At 32.6% G+C, this 24580-nt stretch overlaps 1 protein-coding gene and 1 pseudogene across 5 annotated transcripts; one reads left to right on the top strand and one right to left on the bottom strand.

The window, feature by feature from the left end:
* Positions 1-7176: 7176 nt before the first annotated feature.
* LOC149165997 (NDR1/HIN1-like protein 13) lies at positions 7177-8378 on the bottom strand (annotated as a pseudogene).
* An 8237-nt stretch (positions 8379-16615) lies between these two features.
* LOC149165996 (putative anthocyanidin reductase) lies at positions 16616-19390 on the top strand. Of its 5 annotated transcripts, none has more exons than XM_089432434.1 (5): positions 16617-17189; positions 18177-18371; positions 18452-18611; positions 18971-19016; positions 19161-19390. In XM_089432434.1, the coding sequence occupies exons 1-5, from the start codon at positions 16983-16985 to the stop codon at positions 19318-19320; spliced, it is 768 nt and encodes a 255-aa protein (XP_089288560.1). In that variant the 5' UTR covers positions 16617-16982; the 3' UTR covers positions 19321-19390. The 5 variants fall into 5 exon arrangements, 3 of the variants coding, with proteins under 3 accessions (XP_089288561.1, XP_089288560.1, XP_089288559.1); XM_089432433.1 differs by having other exon boundaries at positions 16619-17189; positions 18971-19067; XR_016260802.1 differs by having other exon boundaries at positions 16622-17189; positions 18869-19016; positions 19161-19263.
* The last annotated feature ends 5190 nt before the right edge of the window (positions 19391-24580 follow it).

The raw sequence follows: 24580 nt of genomic DNA, 5'->3' as shown, positions 1-24580 counted from the left end.
TTTTAGAACTTTAGTCTCTATATGCACAAATTTTGTATAGATGCATATCTTCTGTATATGCATAAACAGATATTCGTATATACAGAAGTTGTGCATATACAAAAATTGTGCATATACAGAAATTGCACATATATGGTGGTTGCACATATACAGTGGATGGAGTTGCACTAAATTATGTATATTCTGCATAACTTGTGCATATACAGAAGATATGTGCATATACGAAAGTTGTGTAAATACAGAAGATGTGCGTGTATATAGAAATTGTGCATATATAGATGTTGTCGTATATGTATATTACGGATGTTGTACACAAATTTCATATATCCATAAGTTATACATAATTTGTGCATATAAAAAAGATATGTGCATATATAGAAGTTGCACATATGTAGAAGAGATGCACATATACAGAAATTGCACATATACGGAAGATATGCGCATATACGGAAGATATGTGCATATACGGAAGTTGTTTATAACTTCAGTCTCTATATAGGCACAAATTCTGTATAGACACATATCTTCCATATATGCATAAACATATATTTGTATATATGGAACTTGGCATATATAAAAATTGTGCATATACAAAAATTTCACATATACAGTGGCTGCGCATATACAGTGGCTAGAGTTGTGCTAATTTATGTATATTTGTGTCTTACATATATGTGTAGATTTTGTATATGTGAATCTACCGTATAGGCCAACTTCCATATATGTGCATATACGAAATCTACACATATACAAAAGTTGTGCACTACTTTAACCTTTGTATATGTGACTTCCATATATGCACATATCTTCCATATATGTGCAACATCTGTATATGCACATATACGAAAGATGCACGCATATATAAGATATGCGCATATACAGAAGATATGTGCATTTGTGTAGGGTCGATGATTTGCGTTTTCTATAGAAATTGGAGATGTCTAGTTCACATGCTGAAATTGAAAAAACACCTGAGAAAAGTTGCACATGAAGCAGAATATCTTGAGTGAATTCTTTTCTATAGAAGTGAGGACTTGCATTATTTATGAGTAATTTTACTACTATGAATTGAATCATGTTATTGAATGGAATAAGGACCCCATGTGTGGAAGAATCATGACTCAAGGATCCAACGGAGGCTGTGAACACAACCTCAGGACTTAGATTGAGATTCTTCAGTTGATTGGATTATTGTTATAACTAACATTGTGTAGTTTTTTGTACGAGTGAGCTTGTTGTTTCAGTTACTGGATTGATCGTACGTCCCTTTGGTGCTCATGAATTAAATGAATATTGAATTTAGATATTTTATTCATCCATGTGACATATGAGGGATGAATCCATTCTTTGCTACAATATATTATTGTTATAATGTTGTTACCTTTGATATAGTATTAACCAATTAATTCTATTTCTACATATATTTTTCTAGTGCCTCGTAAGTTTATGATTCCCTGGTTGACAATTTAATGTATAACAATTTAAACAATTAAATTTCCTGTCAATATCACTTATGATATTTCTACCTTTTTTAATTTGTGATAACTCCTACATATATGTATAAGTAGTTTTGTGCTATTACCATTGTAGAATTCATCCCATATTAGGAAAAGAGCTCACCCATTTGTATCAAACACAATACCATCTCAAGCCTTGGTGCTAGATTTTACTAGTCAATATCCAACCACTTGTGTGTGTTTGGGTATGTCTTTCTGTGTGTATGTTATGCGTATTATATCACATTATATAATCATTTTATTAAAAGAACCATGTATCTTTTCAAATACCATCCCCACATCTATATCCATAAAGCTTATATTTTACGCAATAGTTCAACTGCCGGAGAAGTGGACAAACTATGTGTTTCCAAAGGATTTGTTTTGTACTCTAACTGCTAATGTTTGAATTTTATTAACACCGAGGAGAAATATATGAATTTGTATTGATCATAGCGAAAAAAAACCACTAGATTTGACAATGCATTGAGTCAAAGGACAACATTGATGACCAAAATGTCGAGAGAGGAAATTGCGTTTAAAATTTTTAATAGTTGTATGAAGGGGATGTGGATTTTAGTAAATCATTGAAGGCTTGTAAACAACCATGTAATGAAGAAATGAAAATGCATTCCAAGAGGGTCTATTTTTTTTTATCAATAATTACTCTAGGAGGATCAATGAAGGAAAAACTCATCAAAGAATTGCATAACAGCATCGTAGGAGATCAATTTGTAGAGAGAAAGTATTTGATATGGAAATTTTACTATTGCCCCAAAATTTCCATTAATGTGAAGAAATGGGTGGATGGTTGTTGAATTCGTGAACATGGAAATGAGGAAGCCAAAACAATGAATTGTATATGCCATTTTCATTATTAAATAGACTATGGGAGGAATTTAGTATGTATTATAATTTTGTATTTCCAAGAATGAAAAGAGATATTGACTTTATATTTATGGTTGTTATTTGATTTTCAAAGATGGTGCATTTCATCCCATGGAAGACCAATGATCACACAAACATTATCTATTTTTTTTTAGGGAAGTCTTTTCTCCATTTGGTTTTTACGTGTGGCATTACATGAATTCCATTGGAATGGTATTTTACACAATCCTTGTCATTCCTAGTATAGAGATCAATGTTTTAAGTTTTCAACTTCTCTTTCTTCCTAGTTTAATGCTTTCTCCTTCTATTATGGCTTATATATATATATATATATATATATATATATATATATATATATATATATATATATATATATATATATTATTGGATAAACCATAAAATATGAAGGGAACCCCTATAAGGGGAAAATGATTGGAGGTCATTTTCTTACCCTAAAATTTACGAATTAGAAATTTCAAAATTAATGGTTTCCTCTTGAGTACCGTAGAAATAAAACTTTCGAAATAAGTAAAAAAATTTAAATTGAAAATTAAATTTAAGAAATATGAAGGAAGCATATAATTCATTTCATGCTCAACATGGAGATGCTAAATATTACTTATAAAACTATAAATAATTACGATATCAAAAATAATACAAAGTTAAAATATAAAAATACTAATACATTTACTGAAAATACGTGCCATCATTTACTCAAAATACATGCCATCGATCATTTAAGAGATAATAATACAATAAATATATGTATTAAATGTGAACTATAATAATAATAATAATAATAATAATAATAATAAAATTTCATAGTGAGTAACCATGGACATCTATATATAATATTTATAACCAATAATAATGTTAGCCAAATGTAAATACGAATGGCAATAAAAAAATCTTAGAATGGAAAGAGATAAATTTAATATGTACACACATTAAAAAAATGATTATGTTGAAGTCCACAAGGCCTTGGATAGACAATAATCAGGTGCTCTATTAAGGAACTCCTCAATGTGAAGTCACTGGTTCAATTCCTTGCCCCAAATGGGGTATATTGTACAGGATGAAGACGTAGTCCTACCAAGCTTAAAAAAAATGATTATGTTCAAAATGATCAAATTTAAATATAAAACAATATTATAGATTTAATATTTACTTAGAAATATTATAAAAAAATAAATATAATTATATAACAATAATCAAAATTACATGTTTACATAGTAATATTTACATAATTGTGATTTTTGAGTTCTCTCAAATTAAGTGAGATTACAACCAATCTAAATCCACTTTTAATTATAAAAAAAATGTATAATTCAAGACATTCAATCTCTCTTCATGCTTAATAAAATTATATTTAATATGGATTTATATTAGGAGTTTCATGTGCCATACATAAACTCAACTTGAAACTTAGAGTTTCATATTTCCCAATTGCTCTTATAATTAGAGAACTCATTCTACATCCCACTATAGAATAATTTGTAACATTGTCATCGTCTCCTTCTTAATGCTTACTTATATCAATAAAAATATTACAAGTAAATAAATAATATTCTCAATTGTCTTTGATAAATGAAATAATAATTGGAAACATGTGTGGTTGCACTCAAGGAGATATATTAATGATCTAGTAGCTCATCCACACATAAATAGATCAAAGTCCACTCTCACATCATTCTTTCAAAAAAGTTGAATCCCCCAATTGGATTTAGAGGGTTCCATTGTATAAATACAAACACACATCCACCAACATAGATCCATCTTAACCTATAATGAAGCTAATCCATAAATGTAATCATTTCCTCAAATTATTACATTGTTAAAAAGGCTTGCATATCAAAGGATTCGATCCTCTTGTTAAGATGGATTTAGGGAGATGTTATCCAAATTTCTCCTCCTTTTATTTCTGTGTAGCTTATATGTTTAACTTCACCCTTCTTTATTCATTTATTCAACCTATGAGTTGGAGGGCCCTCTAAATAAATCTACATAAAGAATGAAAAAATATTTGAAGTAATAAACAACTATAGTTAGTTGGTTATTCATTTATCTTGTGTCTTTTTATATTATCTACATATCAAATTTGATTCCTCCTTCAAGATAACCATCATTCTTCCCAACCACTCAAGTTAATATTTCTTCCCAACCACCCAAGTTAATATTGAATAGGCATACTTATATACATACAAATATATATATTTGCTTTTAATTGTCAATTAAGGTTGACATTGTAATATTTTATTTAAGCAATTTAAATGTTGTTTGTCATTTATACTTAGAGCCCAACAGGATTACAAATCTCCCTCATGTCGATTTCTGAAAAGTGGCTCTGGCTCTACTCTAGAGGCTAAGATATTTGATTTTGTTTCTTGCTTAGTAAATCCATAGTTAAGATGAATCTATTCAAATGGGTTTATCTCTAACTTGGATGAGTTTTATGTGTCCCAAAATGGGTCTGAATCTCTATGATGCAAAGAGAGACTCATTTTATAACCCATTACAAAAGATATTGTAATATCTATCTCCTATGTAATGTTCACTTGCATGAAGAAAAGTAAAAATAAAAATAAAAATATTTCCTCTCATCATTGATAATTTAAAAAATAACAATAAAATCTTATCAACCTAGTATAGAAGAGATTGTAACATCCATCTCCTATGTAATGCTCACATGCATTAAGAAAAAAAAAATTAAAAATATTTGCACTTCTTCTTTGATAAGTTAAAAGTAAAGTTTCTCATGCATATTGAATGATGGAATTTTAAAGTTAGAAAATTTCTCCCAAGAGTTTATCTTATTTTAATACAATCCAAATACTCACTCATAATTTTGAAAAAATGAGTAGATAAAGGGGGAACATTGTCTCCACCAAAAAATAAATAGATCCACTTAAAGGATGATTTTGTCCACTTAGCTAACTAGTGAGAAGTGGACATGATTTTCTAAATGGATAATATTTTTGTTTAAAGTCATAATTTCATTTAATAGATGTAAACTTTGTACTTAACTATTTTGACTACTTATTAACTCACTCCAAAGAGTGAATTAACTAGTGAGAAGTGGAACTTCTTTTCTAAATGAATAAGAATTTTGTTGAAATAATATTTTTTTTTAAAGTCATAATTTCATTTAATAGATGTAAACTTTGTACTTAAATATTTTGACTACTTATTAACTCACTCCAAAGAGTGAATTAACTAGTGAGAAGTGGAAATTCTTTTCTAAATGGATACAATTTTTGTTTAAAGTTATAATTTCCTTTAATAGATAAAAACTTTTTATTTTAGTAATTTGACAATTTATTATCTTACTCCATGAATGACTTTAATGAGAAGTGAAAATTCTTTTCTAAATAAGTAAAAATTTTGTTTAAAATTATAATTTCATTTAATAGAATAAAACTTTGTACTTGGCCATTTATTAAGTCACTCAAGTGAGTGAATTAGCCTTATTTTCTAAATAAATAAAAATTTTATTGAATAAACAAAATTTATATTTTAATCTATTCATTTGATTTAAGAAAATATATCTCTATATATATTACTTTTGAAAAATTTAACCCATTTTAAAATAACTATAAAAACTTGAGGTTATCCGTAGATCCAATCCACTATTAAAACAATAAAAATTTTGCGGTTATGTCAAAATCAGGTGAGGACCAGAACATGCCAGCAACCTATAGAACCGTTGTGGAACTGGAGATTTTGAGGCTTAGTTCAAGGGAATCCGGATCCTATTGAAGGTGTAGTATTTTTCAGCGTCTTTTCTTGAAAAATGGGAATAGAAATCTATAATTGTTGCTTTACTCAGGAAGTTTAGGTTACTTGCAAAAAGGGAATGGAAATCTTGAAATGTTGCCTTACTGAGGATGTGCATGTATCCTATGATCCATAGTGTGTAAATTTATTTTTTTTGGCTCAGTTTTCACTGCTTAAAATTTTTCTTTTCCAAGTTTTTAATGTCAAAGATGCACATGTATTCTGTGATCCATAGACCCAATCCCCTATTAAAACAATAACTTTTCTCTTAGAAATTAAAAACATTTTAATAACAAAACGAAATTCAAAATTATTAAGGAATCTAATTCCTCCCGATACAATTATTTCCTTCGAATTTTACAATATTAAAATAAAAATAGTTTACATTTCAAAGTATTTGATCCTTCTTTAAAGCTTACAATATTAAGACAAAAATTGTTTGCATTTCATGGTTTTTGATCCTCTTCAAAATAGACTTTAGCATATATTATTGAATGTTTTTTTTTTCTGGTTTTTAAATGTGCGCAACCTATGAGTTAGATGGCACCCTCTTTTCTTCTTGTATGTAGCCTATGAGTTTGAGGCTACATGATTTGTGTACATATTAATAGAATTCCTTCCATAGTTTTCATTTATGTACAGTCTAGTTATTGTAGCGTATAGCTGCATTAAGCAGGGTTTGGTGGGTGCTTCACTATTAGTTGGAGGACGCCTTCGTTTGGAGGAATTCCCTTATACTATACATTCATGCTAGCTACCATGGTTTGAAAAAACTGTGTGCGACGAAGCCCAAAATCCTAAAGTCAAACCCTCAAACTTTCCATGGGAAAATTTAAATATTTAGACTGACAGTAATGGCTCAAACAATTACTCTACATCCAATCTCATTCTAAAATATTCTTAAAATATACCATCTTTAATTGTAAATTTCACCAACATACCCACAAAATACTTACTCATCAATGAGGGCAAGGAAAGAACAATAGAGAGTAAAGAATCCAATTATATTTTGGAAATACTAAAACATTTCTACATAAAAACAGGGCCACGCTATTAAAAATAATATGTCTGCCAACTGAAATTTTGCAGTTAATATTTTATATGGAGTCTGAACAAAACAAATTGTATATCAAAAAAATATATCTGCAGTCATAGCATCTATATGGTCCTATCACAAAAACACTTAACCCTAACCATGCCATAACCATTAATTCAATGCATCCTAAGTCACGTGCCATACTCGCAGCTTCACCCACACCTTGGAATTCTTAACGGTCATTGTGGCCTTGGCATCGAGCTGGTCGACGATAAGGTCCCATTGCACACGAACTGTTATCTTCCATAACTTCAACTTCCCAACCTTCATCTTCACGGGAACATCGCCTTCAATTTCAGGGGAATTCCCGCCTAATTTATCTGCGCATTGATCGTAGACTTCATGGCATTGGTGAGATTAGCACCGGTCCCATTGAGTTCCACATCCAACAAAGTGGTGTTCTTATGGCCCTGGTAAAATACTAGTAGGAAGCCTGTGCAAGGCTCCAATCCTGAATACAAAACTGCGAGAGGGTTGTTATCGAGATAATATATGCCGATCCTCTTTTTGAGGTTCCAGGCCTTTATTTTCACATCGAATTGGCAATTTGTATTGAAATCCACTGGGTTGATGGTGAAATTAGTAATATGGATGCTGTCGACAGAGTATTTGGGGATCTGGGGCCAGAAGACCAAGTACAAATCGGCACAGGCGAGTGCAATTAAAACGCAAATGGTGCAGCACAAGTAGTCGCAACAGGAGCACCAGTGCTTGGGAGGCGGTGACAAGTATTTGGGATGCTATCTTCTGGAGATAACTTGGTCCTTTGGAATCTTTAACTCTCAGCGGGATCGATTCCACCCTTATTAGATGAAAGATTGCTGGAATTGGGTGCCAATAGAGCACCCAGATTCTCGTTTACATATTCGCCTGCATCCTTCTCGACATCCGCACCCGGCCCTGAGCTGCGAACAAAGCGATATGAACCAATTTAGGCCGACCAGATTTGATCTTGGGAGTCCCTGAAACTTAAAATGGACCGACCTAAGCTGATGAGACTGGATCTTGGGGCTCCCAAAACTTAAAATGAACCGACTTTGGCCGACGAGATTCGATCCTGGGGCTCCCGCAAACTTAAAGACCTTCACGCAATGATGGGAATGAATTCTGTGGGCATGGAGCATCCATAAAAGAGATGTTAGTTCATGGCAACCAATATTTCCAATCTGCCTTTTGGAAGGTGAGGGAATGTAGCATAGGTTGCCTGGTGGAAAAATTGAGTAACTAGCTACCCGCAGTAGTTGGAGTGGTTAGTATCGTGTACCAGTTTCGAACCATGTTCTTATGCATTGTTCTGTGTATGTGCTTCGGCAACAAGTGGGCCGAGGAGACCCTGTTATCTGTACAGGGCATCATGTCAGAGCTCTCCCCGATCAACTGACGTATAGACGAAGTCTTACCAATTCCAGAGTTCTTCTATCGACGATACTGGGCATGGTTCACATAGAGGTTTGGGTTTTTGAAGAAAATGAGGGTGGGGTTGATTTTCCAGAACGATTTCAAATTTTAATTTCATTAGCCTGCGCATAATTTAAAAACTTGAACATATACAATCATGTATGCTCCATGCCATAACCTCCAAAAGCACGGCGTACTGTCAACGCAATTTCTGGGATCTATCATGGATGCATAAGTCATGGTGGATGAATGCGAATACATACAAAGACATCGACACATTCTCTTATTAATCGGAATTTTTTCATCATGGAAGGATGCGTACGGGTTTATAGCCATGGCATGCTGTCACCCTATACTGTACTTGAAGTGTATTAATGGATCTATAGAGGTGGAAAGTGTATTAATGGATCTATAGAGGTCGAAATAGGCCTTGCTGGAACAATTTTTTCCTCGAGTTGTCTTAGAATGCAGTGAAGCTTAACTAGTATGGTTCTGATTGAAACCACTTTGTCTTTAAGGTTTTAATCTATTTTAAATATAGTGGCTGAGTTCTTCCATGAAACTACTACATCCTTATGAAGCCTAAAGAGAGTTGATACATCTACACTATGTCCCTCTCTCTCTCATATATAGATGGATAAATAGATTCACGCACCTCTAATTTGTCGTGAAGCTCCTTCTCTAGCCACTTGCAAAGGTCTTCCTTATACATTGCATAATAGGATTGTCTTATCTCCTTCCACTGCTGTGCACTTTTGCTTCCCAGTATTTGTATTATCTTCTCCTCGTCACATCTCATACCTATTATTTTTTACAAGAAAGGAATATCATTCCATAAAAACATAAATCAACAACAGCAATTATGAAATGTTTCAAATGAAATGAACTAATCCAACTAATACGTTTGCACGCAAGATGGATTTCCTCACACTCCCTTTGCAGGGGGTTGACATCGCATGAGACAAAACAATAAGCCATTTTTATGCTATCAAAGTGGGATCTCCCTTAAACTGTACTACTAACTTGTAGTTTTCCAGATAACCCAAACTGCGATGAATGCTACCGTGGTACTGAGCATTCGGTATTTATTGAGAGGCAGCGTAGCGGAATGGAGGAGAATATTGCACTTTCCGAGCTGGACTCCAACTTAAATCGTATTCGAATAATGAAAAGACACTTTCAAGATGGAATGTTAAGCAATCATGGCGTATCAAAAATAATGGTGCGTGAAAGGAATACAATTGCATAAACCTAGCGAAAATAGTTGTGCCGTAGGCTGGAACAATGAGTGTTGTCACGACATGTGGAATCCAACGAAGCAATAAGATTCAACATGTGCGCTATGTTGGCTTTCACTAACTAATCACTCATAATATTTTTCTGATTGGATCAATCCTTTAGATAAGCATTTGGAGTACGAAGAGGTCAATGAAGACAAACACGGGATGTTTGTTGTTACTATGGAAAGGACACACAACTCTTTAGTGGGATGGAGTCCAATAAGAAAGTAGAAGTCAAGATCAAAAGCTAGAGCAAAATGGTGGCAAAGCTAAAAGGAAATTTTTTGACTAAATACTAGTAGTTGTCTTTAATCAGGAAAATGAAAAACTTGAAAGAAAGGTCATTGATTGTTAAAGAGTATACTAAAGATTTTTACAAGGTGAACATTAGAGTAGGATATATTGAAGAAACACCTGAAAAGGTTGTGAGATATATCAAGGGTTTGCGGTTCGATATTCAAGATGAGTTTAGCCTATTTTCACCCAGAACTATAGAAGATGCTTACTTTGAAAGCATATGAAAAATTGGCTAGAAAGCAGAGCGAAAGGAATAGAGGGAGGAGTGTTGTAAAGGGAAGAGGAGAAACGAACTAGTGGGAGAAAACATAGCCTCCAAAGGAACAAGGGCTTTCTCAAGAGGACGTGGTTGAGGCAGAGACTACCAAGTTCAATGTTACAAATGCGAGAAATTGGGACATATGTCATGGGATTATTGAGAAAATAATCCTACAAGCCAAAGGGGAGAAAAATATAGCAGAAGAAGAAGAAAATGTAGCTGCAGTTATCCATGAAGAAACACGAGAGGTAGAAAAATCATTATTGATGAAGATAATCTTGATTAAGTCTGAAAAAGAAGTCGAGGAACCAACAAAAAGAAAAACCTTATTTAGAACCATATGCAAATCAGGAGGCAAGTGTTGCAAAGTGATGATTGATAGTGATAGCACAAATAACTTGGTCTCCACAGAAATGGTAGAGAAGTTGGGGTTGCAAATAATAGCACATCCCACACCTTACAAGGTGTCTTGGCTACAAAAAGGCCATCAGATATTGGTGAATGAACAGTGTAAAATGGAGTTCTATATTGGTAATTACAAGGATGAGGTATTATGTGATATAATTCCAATGGATGTTTTCCATGTGTTATTTGGAAGACCATGGCAGTATGATAGGAAAGACATTCATGATGCTAGGAGGAACACCTACACTCTTGAGAAAAATGGCCAAAAACATCTGTTATTGCCTTTGGAGGAAAAGGATCTGAAAGGAGAATTTGGTCCTAGTGTGCCACTTATGGAAAGAAAGGAATCACTAGAAGAGCTCAAAAAGAAAGAGGAAAATCAATTTTCTTTGATTGGTAAGCCATAGATAATTCTTACTAGCACAAGTTTAAATGATTTTATGAAGAAGTCAAGGTTATGTTGGATGAGTTTGTAGATATAATTGTTGATGAGTTGCCAAATAAGTTGCCTTCTTTTCAAAGAATTAGTAATCATATAAATCTAATTTTAGAGGCAAGTCTTCCAAATAAAGCATCATACTGCATGACTCCACAAGAAAATGAAGAGATAAAGAAAGAGGAGTAGGAGTTGTTGGACAAAGGATTAATAAAGGAGAGCTTAAGTCAGTGTGTTGTTCCCACAGTGCTCAGGCCAAAGAAGTATGGTGGATGGAGAATGTGTACTGATTCAAGGGCTTTTGATAAAATTAAAATTAGTTACAGATTTCCACTTCCTCACATTGAAGATCTAATTTATTGCTTGACTGGTGCTATGTATTTTTCTAAAATTGATCTCAAGAGTGGCTATCACCATATTAGAATTACAGAGGGGGGTGAATGGAAAACAACTTTAAAAACAAACAATGGGTTGTATGAGTGGTTGGTAATGCCTTTTGGATTTACCAATGCACCTAGCACATTTATGAGATTAATGAACGAAGTCTTGAAAGAATTTACAAGTAAATTTATTCTTGTTTATCTGGATGGCATTTTAGTGTATAGGGAAAAAAAGAAGAGCATCTCAAAGCATCCCAAGCATCTCAAATTAGTTTTCGGCACCTTGCAAGAAGAGAAGTTGTTGATAAATTTAAAGAAATGTAGCTTCATGAAGAATGAGTTGGTATACTCGGGATTTGTGATTTCGAAAGAAGAATTGAAGATGGATCTAGATAAAGTAAAGCGAATCATTAAATAGCCTATTACAAGGAATGTGATTGAGGTAATAAGCTTTCATACCCTTGCAAGTTTCTACATAATGTTTATAAATAATTTTAGTAGTTTGTGTGCACCCATTGTTGACACAATCAAGTAGAATAAGAAGCCATTTAAATGAACTGTAGCAGCTGATATAAATTTTTAAAAAATGAAGCATAGGATAACTGAAAAACCTATATTAGCCTTACGAGCTTTTAACAAATATTTTCAAGTTGAGACAGATGCAAGAGGAGTTTCTATTGGAGCTATCCTAAGTAAAGAAGGAAGTACGATTGTATATTTCAGTAAAAAATTAAATGAAGCAAGGCAGAAGTATTCCTCTTCTGATAAAGAGTTATATGTTATAGTTCAAGCTTTAAAAAAATGGAGGCATTATCTTATGCCTAAAGAGTTTTTTCTTTATACTGATAACCATGCTCTACAGTTTATAAACAGTCATACGAAATTCAATTAGAGCAAGCTAAATGGGTGGAGTTATTGCAAAATTTCACATTTTTCATCAAGCATACAAGCAATAAATCAAATAAGTTTGTTGATGCATTACGTGGAATAAATTTGATTCTACATGAGTTTTAAATCAACACTTTAGGATTTGATGAAATGAAGGAGATGTATAATGAAGATGTTGATTTAGAAGATGCATATGCTACTTGGAAAAATCCATTTAGTGGTGATAGGAATCCATGGTTGCTCTTTATGTTGAAGGAAGGATTGTTATTTAGAGATAGCAGATTGTGCATACCCAAATGTTCTATTAGAGAAAATATTATCATGGAACATAAAAAGTTTGAGATGATGAGTCTTTGAGTGAAGTATATCATATTATTGAAAGTAAGCAAAAAATTCCCAAAGAAACTCCAAAGGAAATTGAAGGGTTATTACATCGAAACGTGGTGAAGAAAACTATAAAAAAATAATACTTTTAATATTTGGTGAAGTGGAGAAATCAACCATTGGAGGATGCTTGGGAAAAAACAAATGAAATGTGGAATGAATTAGATTCTTTTATTTTATTAGGAAATTAGTTTTGTTTTAGTTTAACAATTAGAAAGTTTGGATATGAATGATGTTAGAAAGAAAACAAAAAATCTTATCCGCTTTTGTGGATAGAGTTGAAAGTAGTTTTTTATTAACTTTAGAAGAAACCTAAGACTTGGTGGAAGAAAAACAGAAAGTTTTGATTCATATTTGGAAAATTACAACTCATCCAAATTTTAGTAATGATAGAAGAGAATTAGATATATAATTATCTATGAATATATGTACCTAGTTTTTGCAATGAATGAGAAATGTAATTTGAAAGTGTAAATAAGTTAATGTTGCTTGCAGACTCCAGGATTAATATTGTTGCAAGATCTGACATCAAATTGGGAAATAATAGCTCCCTCTCGAACCATATCTTTAAAAAAGAACACAAAACTATTTTAAAATAACATTGAATGAAATAAAAATTAATTATATTTTAAATAATAATTATAGTGGAAAGAAAGGGTATTTTAAGGTTTAGTAGGAAGAAAATTTATAATTTGTTTTATATCTAATATTGATAAATAAATTATTAAAAAAACATTATTGATTAAATAAAAAAATTATTTTAATTATGTGAGGTGTTAAATATTTTCAATTTCAATTTCTTTTAAATGAAATTTTAACGTGAAATTTGGTAAGACTAAATTTTATTCCAGTTAACTAATCTACATTTAATGGAACAAAATAACAATATTTGATTACATTTAATGGAACAAAATAACAATATTTGATCACAACTTTTCATAAGGATAAAATAATTTGATGTAAAAAAATCTTATTTTTTAAAATTACTTTTTAAAAATATGTGAATAATTTAATGGAACAAAATAACAATATTTGATCACAACTTTTCATAAAGATAAAATAATTTGATGTAAAAAAATCTTATTTTTGAAAATTACTTTTTAAAAATATGTGAATATAAATTTTAAAACATATTTTAGGTTCTGTTTATATATATATATGCTCGATATAAAATTGATACAAGGTGTAAACTCATATACTAATTATTATATATATATTTTCTCGATACAAAATTGATACAGGATGTACACTCATATAATAATGATGATTATTAAAAGATGTAAGGTAAATTTTGTCATAGTAAGCATGGAGTTGTCTCATTGTTTCATAAATACAAAGTTAACGTTAATCTACATTGATATTTTAATAGTCTTCACATATAAAGTCATTTTTAAAATGATGACAAAAACTCACATATGATATGACACGCTCCTATAAAAATTTACATCAACTTGTGATTTATTTACACTAGAATAGATTCATTAATATACAGTTACACTAGAATAGATTCATTAATATATAAACATTTTTTTGTAGTGGGAAAATTTGAAAGAAAAATGGATCCCAAGAAACTTAATCTTTCTAAGTAGTTATAAATTTTTGGTTAAGATAATTGTGTATAAAGTTTTTTAGGCATTTGAATTTGTAGATTACACAATTTAAATTTGTGATTCTAACAAGTCTTTGTTAGATTACAAAATTGATCGTGTAATTGAAAGTGGCCAAAATATAAAATAAAAATATTTTAAATTATTTTAACAGTATTTTTTTAATTACTTTTTATAATATATACATAGTTGATATTGAAATATTTTATTTATAAACCACATTATTTCAATTAAAATGTGTTTATGTTATATATATATATATATATAATTTTTTTATTACTCATATTGAATACATTTATTATTATTAATACTTTCTCAATGTCACAAATGAAATATATATTAATTTTTGGATGAATTACATATATTCCTTTTATTGGTTAGTAATTTTATTATTTTACTTTTATTTAGAATATAAAGTTCATATTGAAATATCATAGCTCAATCATTAAATTAAATAGGTTGTAAATGTAGATAGGAATCCATTCATCATAAGCATAAAACACTTCTTCATTATCTAATTTTTTTAAATAATCATAATAAATGATTAAATTATAACTTTATTATTAATATGCATTTACTATATATATTATAATTTAAACATATAAAAATTTTCCCACATTTTACAATTGCTTTGAATCATGAATATTTATCCTACTTTACCATGGATTCCTAACCATGGACATTCGCCCCACTTTACCATGGAGATTTCTAATTTGTAAAAAATATTTCTTACAATACCATGGGCCAATACAATGACTTATCGAGACCACATACCAAAAAAAATTACAACTCACTTTAAATGACATTTGCAATAACAAAATTTTTAATTATTCAATTTAATTAAAAGAGAAAAAAATACATAACTGCTTTGAAGATAAATCTCAACCTTTGAATTGTGTATATTACTATGAATATTCTAGAATATTTCATGGAGGTTAAATCTATAACATCCACCTAATAATTATTGATAATTGAAATAATTTTTGGAAGGCCTATTCAAAATTAGATACCTACTAGCATTACCTAACATGCCTATTCAAACAATTTATTTAAGATTGATTTTTTTTAGCACATTTCCTTCATATTAGGTTGTACTATTAACAATGAACGAAGAGAGCATAGTAAAAATGACATTATTGATGTTTTATAATGCTTTAAATTCAAATTAACTAAAGATCTATATTCATTTATGCTTTTATTATAGCTAATATTAAATTTAATTGAAAGTATATTTTATTTTTTTAAAGGGGACACATTTCAATTTGAGGTTGAGCGCCAAAAAAATTATACATCTCCCTCAAACTAAGATGTATAATGTGCTTCTTAACACAAAAGAATATTTATTTAATTATTTTGTTTTTAGATGATAATTAATTGTATTTTATTATTAAATATTAAATATTATTTAATTTTCCATTTTCCTTTCTTATATATATAGTTTTGTTTTAAAATCATTTAAGATAATTCACTATAGTTGATTTAAGACAAATTTGTAATATTTTGGGATACTTTATAATAATATGCCTTGTGTTGGCTCAAATAGAGTTTGGTGGCGAACATATATAGCTGATTTAAGACAAATTTGTAGTATTTTGGAATACTTTATAATAATATGCCTTGTGTTGGCTCGAATAGAGTTTGGTGGCGAACATATATAGTTCCTACTGCATGATATAACATCGTTTAAGTTAAAAAGAATGGGAATATAGTGCTTTGAGTGTACGATATAGCATGATGTAATTTAAAAGTAATGAGATAGTGTGGGTGCATGAAGATAATTGTCTCAAAAGTGGAGATGGGGCCATTAGGAGCGTGTACATCAAAAGAGTGCACACATATTTCCAATAATGCATACACATTTTTAGGTCGATAGGTCTTCTTTCGAAAGGGACTTTCGTCGTCCTTTTGTTTCTCATGCTGACACGTGGCGTCGGGAATAGAGTGGGCATAACCGCAGAGTTCTGCAATCTCACGCTACGTGGCATCGGGAAAAGAGCAGGCATAACCGCAGGGTTCTGCAAGTGAGCTGCGTCGTGTATTCATGGATATTTTATACGGGCTTCCCACATTTAGCAGAACTGCCGTTTCTGTCAATAGACCGACTTTTCAACGAAAATTTGCAGTCCAAATAGGTAGTTCAATCATTTTCAAGAATGTTCCGCCTGCTTGCCTCTGGTCCACGGTTCATACGCGCAATGGAGACAGCGGGTAGTTCCTTTTTCTATTCCACCCCTTTGTCGAGACGGGAAGAAAAACACTGTTTGTGGTGTCTCAATTGAGAACAACAAGTGACGGGAATTTGTCAAAGCGTTTCGGCATTGATGTTGGAGCAGATCTTTACTGCATATTGATTTATTTCTGGCGAATTTACATTTTATTAGCGCATCTTAGGGAATGAATATCCACAGGCCTAACGGAGGATTTCTGGGGTTACTGCTACTTTTTTCGCTTCTGCTATTCCCAGCTTCATCGTCGGACACGGGAGAAATTATAAACTCAGCGGCGGAGGAAAATTCACGGGACAGAGGTGGTACTGATATATATTGGCTGAGATGGTTTAAAGGTACCCAATTTGGAATTCAGAAGAGAAGAATTGACCAGGTTATTTGCCCGGCTCTTTGCATATTTGTGTCAATTTCATGTTATTTTTTTATCATGAATTGTGAGGAATAGTTAATTCGAGTGTTCAGGTTTTCTTTACTGTTTGAATTAAGTTTTATGCTTCATTATTTGCCTTCAGATATCACATTATTAGTCGAAATTGTCACCGAATTATTTTGGTTACCAAGTTTTTCGTTATTGGATTGATTTGTGTCAGTTACGAAGCTAAGATACAAAACACTTTAACGGGGAGGGAAAGAGATTCGAACCTCGCACCTCTCTCTTCTTTGCTAATATAACCTAGGCAATTCCCGATTTGTGATTTACTTGTTGACAAAGAGAATCGGTATTGCTGTAAAAGGTTTTTTGGGAAATGAATTGCATCTGAAGTTTTGGAACGGACAACTTTTAGAATTCTTTTTTTCGCCTGATAGAACGATGATATGAATAGGTCAAAATCCATACATTATAAAAATAATATTGACAATTTTTATGGGAAAATTTATTTAATTCCAAGGTTTGGCTGAACTTGTTACATTTTTAGCATTCACACCTTTTTGGTCATTCTTACAGATAACAGGAAAAACAAGAGAAAGCACACAATTGGTTTTATTTAGATTTTAAAATATTTTCAAAATTTATAATAAGGTGAAGTTCAAAGTAAAAAAATTAGCTTAATGGCTCGTAAAGACTCTGCTGGAGAATGGGTACACAGTGCATGCCACTCTCAGAGATCCACACAACCCATCAAAGAACTCATCCCTTCTCTCACTCTCAGGGGCCCAAGAGAGGCTTCGTCTTTTCAGAGCAAATCTCTGCGAGGAAGGGAGCTTTGACTATGCCATCCATGGCTGCCGCGGCGTCTTTCATGTTGCAACTCCTACAGATTTTGGTTCCCAAGATCCAGAGGTAAGTGAAACAGTAAAGAAGTAAGTTACCGATGTTTTTGGGACAACGATATGATATTAATCGAATTGTTTTGTACAGAGAGAGGTGATTGAAACTGCCGTGAGAGGAACTCTGAATGTTCTCAAGTCCTGCCTAGCAACCAAAAGTGTAAGGCGTGTGGTTTACACATCATCTGCCAGTGCTGCTTCTTTTCCAGAGAAACCAGTGGAAATCATCGATGAATCATGCTGGAGCTCAGTAGATCTCATCAGACAAAATAAACCCCCTGGTTGGGTAAGTTTATTGCACGAATTTCTGGTTTAAATTGAACATTGTAGGAAGATTTACGGTTTTCATTGATTGAATGCATTCAGATGTATTATGTGTCAAAAACCCTGGCAGACCAAGCTGCCCTGCAATTTGCTAAAGAAAACAAAATGGAAGTTGTCAGTATGGTCCCAGTCACAGTAGTGGGTCCTTGGCTAACAACGACAATTCCCTCCAGCGTCGATGTAACCATGTCCCTCATCACAGGTTTCACAAACTCGAGCCTGATTTTTTTGTTTTGTTTTTCTCTTTTTGGGTTTGTTTTTAATAATTGATGTGGCACGACAACCTCAGGTTCTATATAATAGAAAATAATGAGGTATGAGGTTACAATCTCACCATTAGGTTTTACATATTAACGATAAACATTCCGTAGATTTAATATCATTTATCTTTTAAATATGGGTATGTTCCAAATTTAAATAAAATCAAATTAACGATAAAAAGCCATGATTGAATTGCAGGAAACACATAATGGCAAGGATTATTGAAGTCTATTGTGACATCTTTTGTTCATATTGAAGATGTTTGTAGAGCTCATTTGTTTTTGATGGAACAACCTACAGTGGGAGAAAGATACATTTGCTCTGCCCATAGCACCACTTTATCAGGGTTTGTAGATTTCATTTGCAAGCGTTATCCAAAGTACAAGATAGACTTTCAGTAAGTAACCATTAGTTTTCATCTTTTATTTTCAACACCACCACTATACATGAGTTAATCATAATTTTTGTGAGCATATTTTTTGGTTTACAGGTTGGATAATGCAGAGAGTGATGGTGGTGTTATAACTATGTATCCATGGACAAGCTCGTGGTTTAATTGCATCAGCTGCTTCCTTAACTGTATTTACGCTGCGGTCTTCAGTCTGATTATTATTATCTTTCACCTTTTCCTGGAAAAAAAAATGGATTAAAAGTTAATTTGTTCGACAATGCCCCGTTTCAAAATGAATCTATTAGTAAAAGCCTTTTTACTTTTGGTTATGATGTAATGAATATATTAGTAAAATCCTTTTTACTTTTGGTTATGATGTAAATTGATGTCTGAGTTGAAGTTTGAATGATTCTCAGCTTGATTTTTAATCTATTTGAAAGCCTTCTTTGCCTGTAGTTGTGCCGCAGGTGTAGATAATCAATGCTGTTAATGTAACAAGATATAAGATCAACTTAGGTGTAAATAACAACTGAGTTAAATCTGAATGCCACTTTAGTTTTAGTCTTGATGTAAGTATATAATATTATTATTAATGATGCTAATAAGGAATGTAACTGAACACAATGAACATCAATCAGCCAACCTTTGAAACGGTATGATAGTAGCAGGCACTGCAGATGGTACTGGGGTCTATAATATATCATGTGTACGTACGTGATGATTTTGGCTGTTTGAACTGATGACTAACACTGGGCAGATGGTGCCTGCAATGTCATGCTTTTCATGGTGAATGACATGTTAGTAGCCTTTCATATTAAATATTTAGTCAGTTAGATTTTGGTAAAATTCTTCGCTGTCCCAGTTAACTGTTACCTTGATCATCGACAGGAACTCTTTATGAACGTCCTTGTGCATTTATATTTTGTTTGTTACATCAGTCAATGTTTTGCTGAACCTCAGAATGGTTTTGCTTTCTTGCTGTTTTTTATTTGAAGTTTTCATATTTCTTGTTTTGGGAGACATTTCTTTTGTTGTTGCTCTCTCAAGTCTCAAATAGGTAGTGCACTACAGAAATTGATGGTTAGTGTATAGCCCTGTGATATGGCCTTAATTTTCAGTTGAATACCATTTGGTATTTTGCCCAAATGAAACTAGAAGTTATCATCATAGTTTATTTGAAAAATGTGATGTCAAATTCTACGACTGCCAATTTCCTATGCAAAATATCCGAATTTGCTCTCGTGTATCGTGTCCTATGGAAGACAGCTTGAGTCGGTGATGTTCGACTCTGTGGATCCAAGTTGGAGTTGCTTTAATAGCTAACAAAATTTGCATGAAATTTTTCAGAATATAATTTCATACTAAAAAAGGAAAAATAATGATTTATTTATTTATTATTATTATTATTATTATTTTAATAGCTCAATGGAGACCGCATTCGTAAATGTTAATCTGAAAGCAGTCATAAGCAAAACGATTTGTTGTTCTTGTCTAATTTTGTGAAATCATATTAGGCTTGCTTACACCTGCATAAAAATTGCAAAATCTCCATTACCTGCATAAAAATTGCAAAACCTCCATTAACTGTTGCAAAACTGAACTCTTATATATTTTGTTGCACCTATCATAGAATTCACACGAGACCTATAGACATTGGGGTTCAAGATGCTTAGAGATGGTTTTCTTTAATTACGTGATCTCACCTAAAGTATTACTATTATGGATTAACCCTTCAGAATTAGTGTTGGTACGTGGCATGTGATAGTTGTTGGTTCAGGATGATTTTGCTATGTTGCAATTGTTTCTGGTAGATATAGATTACTATGGATCATTCAAACTTTTGTGAGCCAAGTGTGTACATGTGTCATGAAACAAGAAAACTTAATTCTGTCAGAAAGTTCGGGACTATGGTGAGTGCTTTTCACAAATAAGATAGATCCCTTGTTTTCTCTACTATAAGAACACAATTTGATTCATGATAGATCCCTTGTTTTCTCCACTATAAGAAACACACTTGATTCAACTACAGTTGTGGTCTTTGGATGGAGATGCTTCAATGTCAATTGTATCTGTTCTCTTGTTATATTTTAAGTCAAGCTATTTTTGGCTGACATGCAATCTTTTGAGATTGTTCTTTTTGGCACATGTTGGGCCCTAAAGAGTTGAGGATGAACAGACATTTAGTTGTGGGATAATTCTGAGCACATATTCAGTATGCACATTGCTGGGTACAAAACCCCTCTGGTGCCCTAGTATGGACAAATCTGTGGTAAATTTTCTTTCATTCACTTGACACCTGCACAGATCTGTATAACCATATTTTATTATATTGTATGAGCTGTTTGGAGCCAATTTTTGGACTGAAGCATGCACTTATAGACTTATAAAAATCAATTGAGTTTTGTATTTGGGTCAAGAGAAGTGAGGAGCTTTACAGTCTGGGGTGCAGGAGATCTTTGTGTGTGTATATAACACTAATATAAAAATGGAAAAAGAACCAATGCCATTTTTTTTTAAATTACCATATAGTCAAAATATGATGACATTTTTTGCCTTTCTTCCTAACTTCAAACAACTGTAAACTAGCATAGCTTCACCTTTACTTGGATCTATTAAGCATTGAGAGAGATAAAAAAGATGTTGAGCTGCAAACCTCAATATTTATTAAATCATACATGATTGTGCAAAACTATTGAAATTTGCACCTAGAGTTTACTTGAGGCCTCTGAGAGCTAAAGTAACAATGTAAACACTCTACTGCAGTAATGATTCTGTGATTATAGGCTTCTTTTCAGTGGATATCTTGGAGTACTTGTCTTTTTGGTTCTTCTCTTGTGCATATATCCGTCATTCTGTCGCTGTTGGGAGAAGATAATAATACTGATAATGATAACAATTCGGGGCAGCATATATGTGCAAGGAAAGCGATTTTCTGTTTTGGTTTACCATGAAACCAATCCACAATTGAAATAAATATTTCCAAACACTGTTTTTTGAAATTGAATTTGCGAAAATCAAAATAGACAGTTTGGCCATGCCGATTATGAAATACTAAATTGATAATGTAGACCACATTTGAAACTGGGCCGTTGAATCTCAATCGCCATTCTAAATGAGTAGTGAGACTTACTTTAATCTCTGGAAAACCTTAGCTCTAACTATTGCAGAACAATACTGAAGAGCGCAGATGCTCGGGTATCATCACATAGTTACACGTTGCAGTCACTAGGGCAATACCAAATTTTAAACTATAATCAAAACTCCAACCAAAGAAAGTAATTGACAAATTACAAAACCCAATCCTGCTTTCTTGCATAATCAATACTGAAATTTATAAATAGAAAATCATGAGGATACACGTGCACATCCGATTACCAAATTTTGCATGATCCTGTAGATTAATCTCCTTCCATTAATGAGCCAAAGGAGTAATCCAAATTGGCGATGCAATATCACCTTGTTTTTTTGCATTTCATTTCCTTTTTGCAAAAATGCAATGCATTGCATTGGTCACTAACTATAGATCTGTTGCTTGACACAGAGTTGTTGAGAGTGTTGGAGAAGGGGTGACTGACTTCAAGGAGGGTCACAGTGTGCTTCCCTTATTTACTGGAGAATGTGGAGAATGTAGACACTGCAAGTCAGATGAAAGAAACATGTGTGATCTTCTAAGAATTAATACTGAACAGGGGGTTTTAATCAATGGAAAACCCATTTATTATTATTATTATTAATGTTTAAATAAAAATAGTTACAAAATTATTTATAGATCACAAAATTAATTGTATTTTATTAAACATCACATAAGAATACAATAAGTATTGGTTTAAGAATATTATAATTTGACTTTCTAATCGCACTATACAACAACGGGCCCTACCTTATTTCCATCTGGTTATAGTTACTGAGATACACGCAATGGTAAATGTTGACATAAACCAAGTAAATAATATTACGGGGCCGACCTTATTTCCATCTGGTTATGGTTACCGAGATACACGCAATGGTAAATGTTGACATAATGCAAGTAAATAATGTTGATATTGCGGAATGGTTAATGTTTATATAATCTATTTAAATAATGCTTTTTCAACACTCATGGTTTAAGTAAATAATATTTTCCTTATTTGAAATTAACTATTGTTGATCTGACCTTCACTTGAGGGGTTATCATTATTAATTAAGGTGGTTCTATATATGGTATAAGTGGACAGCAATTTTAGAAATAATTATTGAGTTTACAAGTTGAAGATAGGAATAGATTAGATAACGCTTGGTTATTTTAAAATATTAAATTACAATGTGGAAAAGCATATTACAATTAGTTAATGTTTTAGTTGTAGTGTCAACCTGCAATGTAAGTTGTAAGTGGTTTGTTTTAGTATTTGGAAATCACAAATTTCTCCGCTTTTCATTTACCATGTAAAACGGTATAATTTATTTTTTAGTTAAAAAAAAAATGTGTGTTGCCAATAATCTATTGAGTTTTTAGTATGAACGCGTTTTAAACTTAATATATTGATATGAATGGTTTGGTTTTGGTTTTGTGTCATCGTGGTTATTTCCTTGGTCACTAGTGAGCTTTGTATATGCTTGACTATCTGTAGAGGTTTCTTCCTTTCAATAATCCTATAGGCCTTCCTTTGAAAGGGACTTTCGTCGTCCCTTTGTTTCTCACGCTGACACGTGGCGTCGGGAACAGAGTGGGCATAACCGCAGAGTTCTGCAATCTCACGCTACGTGGCATCGGGAAAAGAGCGGGCATAACCGCAGAGTTCTGCAAGTGAGCTGCGTCGTGTATTCATGGATATTGATGAAGACGGTTCTGCTGCTAAATTCGTGCTGTTTTCTTCGGAAGCTTATGCATTCTTAAGCTCCAGTAGTAATGGCGCATTGTGTTTTCGGAGAAAGATGCATATGGTAGCTTCCCAACTCAACTAAACTGCTCTCACTCTCTCTGTGTATGTTGTTTGGATTGGATTGCTAGTGGGTCAAATTTGACTGTGGGAAACGGGTCGCTGGCTGTGTGTAGACTCAGCGAACGCTACTCTATAATGGTGGCGCCCATGATGCCCAACACCAGGTTCGAATCCTTTCCTCTTCGGCAGGGCTAGGGTTAGAGCATGCTCCTCCTCCTCATCCTCCGCCTTCTGCGCTCGGTGGTCAGAAGGGACCTACGGTTCAGCGCGGTATTTCTCCTCCATGGCGTGAAGATGATAAAGATGGACACTACGTCTTCGAGCTCGGAGATTATTTGGCTCCAAAATGTAAGTGCACAAATTTCCATGAACTTTCTTCTTCGTTAGTGTATTATTATTGATTAGAGAGGGCGTGAAAGGATGATTATTCCGTCAGAGTTTTCTATGGACAATTCATGTCAAAATTGTGTTAGGATAGAATGGTTTTGAATCTAGGTCATCCTTGTGCAACTCACTGCTGCACGATGACCCAATGGACCCACTAACATCGCCTGGATTTATTAGATATAATGTCTGTTTTTATTAATACAGAAGAGATAG

This window comes from Pinus tabuliformis, chromosome 5_1 (genome assembly GCF_031772625.1).
Source record: "Pinus tabuliformis cultivar Carrire ecotype Pingquan chromosome 5_1, CPIR1, whole genome shotgun sequence".
Classification (NCBI taxonomy): Eukaryota; Viridiplantae; Streptophyta; class Pinopsida; order Pinales; family Pinaceae; genus Pinus; species Pinus tabuliformis.
Note: the sequence above shows the minus strand (reverse complement) of the source record. Positions and strands in the feature narration are given on the sequence as shown.

Bases quoted from the DNA above. Each gene is read 5' to 3' on its own strand.
- LOC149165996 (XM_089432433.1), top strand. From the start codon at position 16,983: ATGAATATCCACAGGCCTAACGGAGGATTTCTGGGGTTACTGCTACTT. The intron at 17,190-18,176 runs GTTATTTGCCCG...TGTTTTGTACAG, and splicing joins AGAAGAGAAGAATTGACCAG to AGAGAGGTGATTGAAACTGC. The intron at 18,612-18,970 runs GTTTCACAAACT...AACAACCTACAG, and splicing joins AACCATGTCCCTCATCACAG to TGGGAGAAAGATACATTTGC.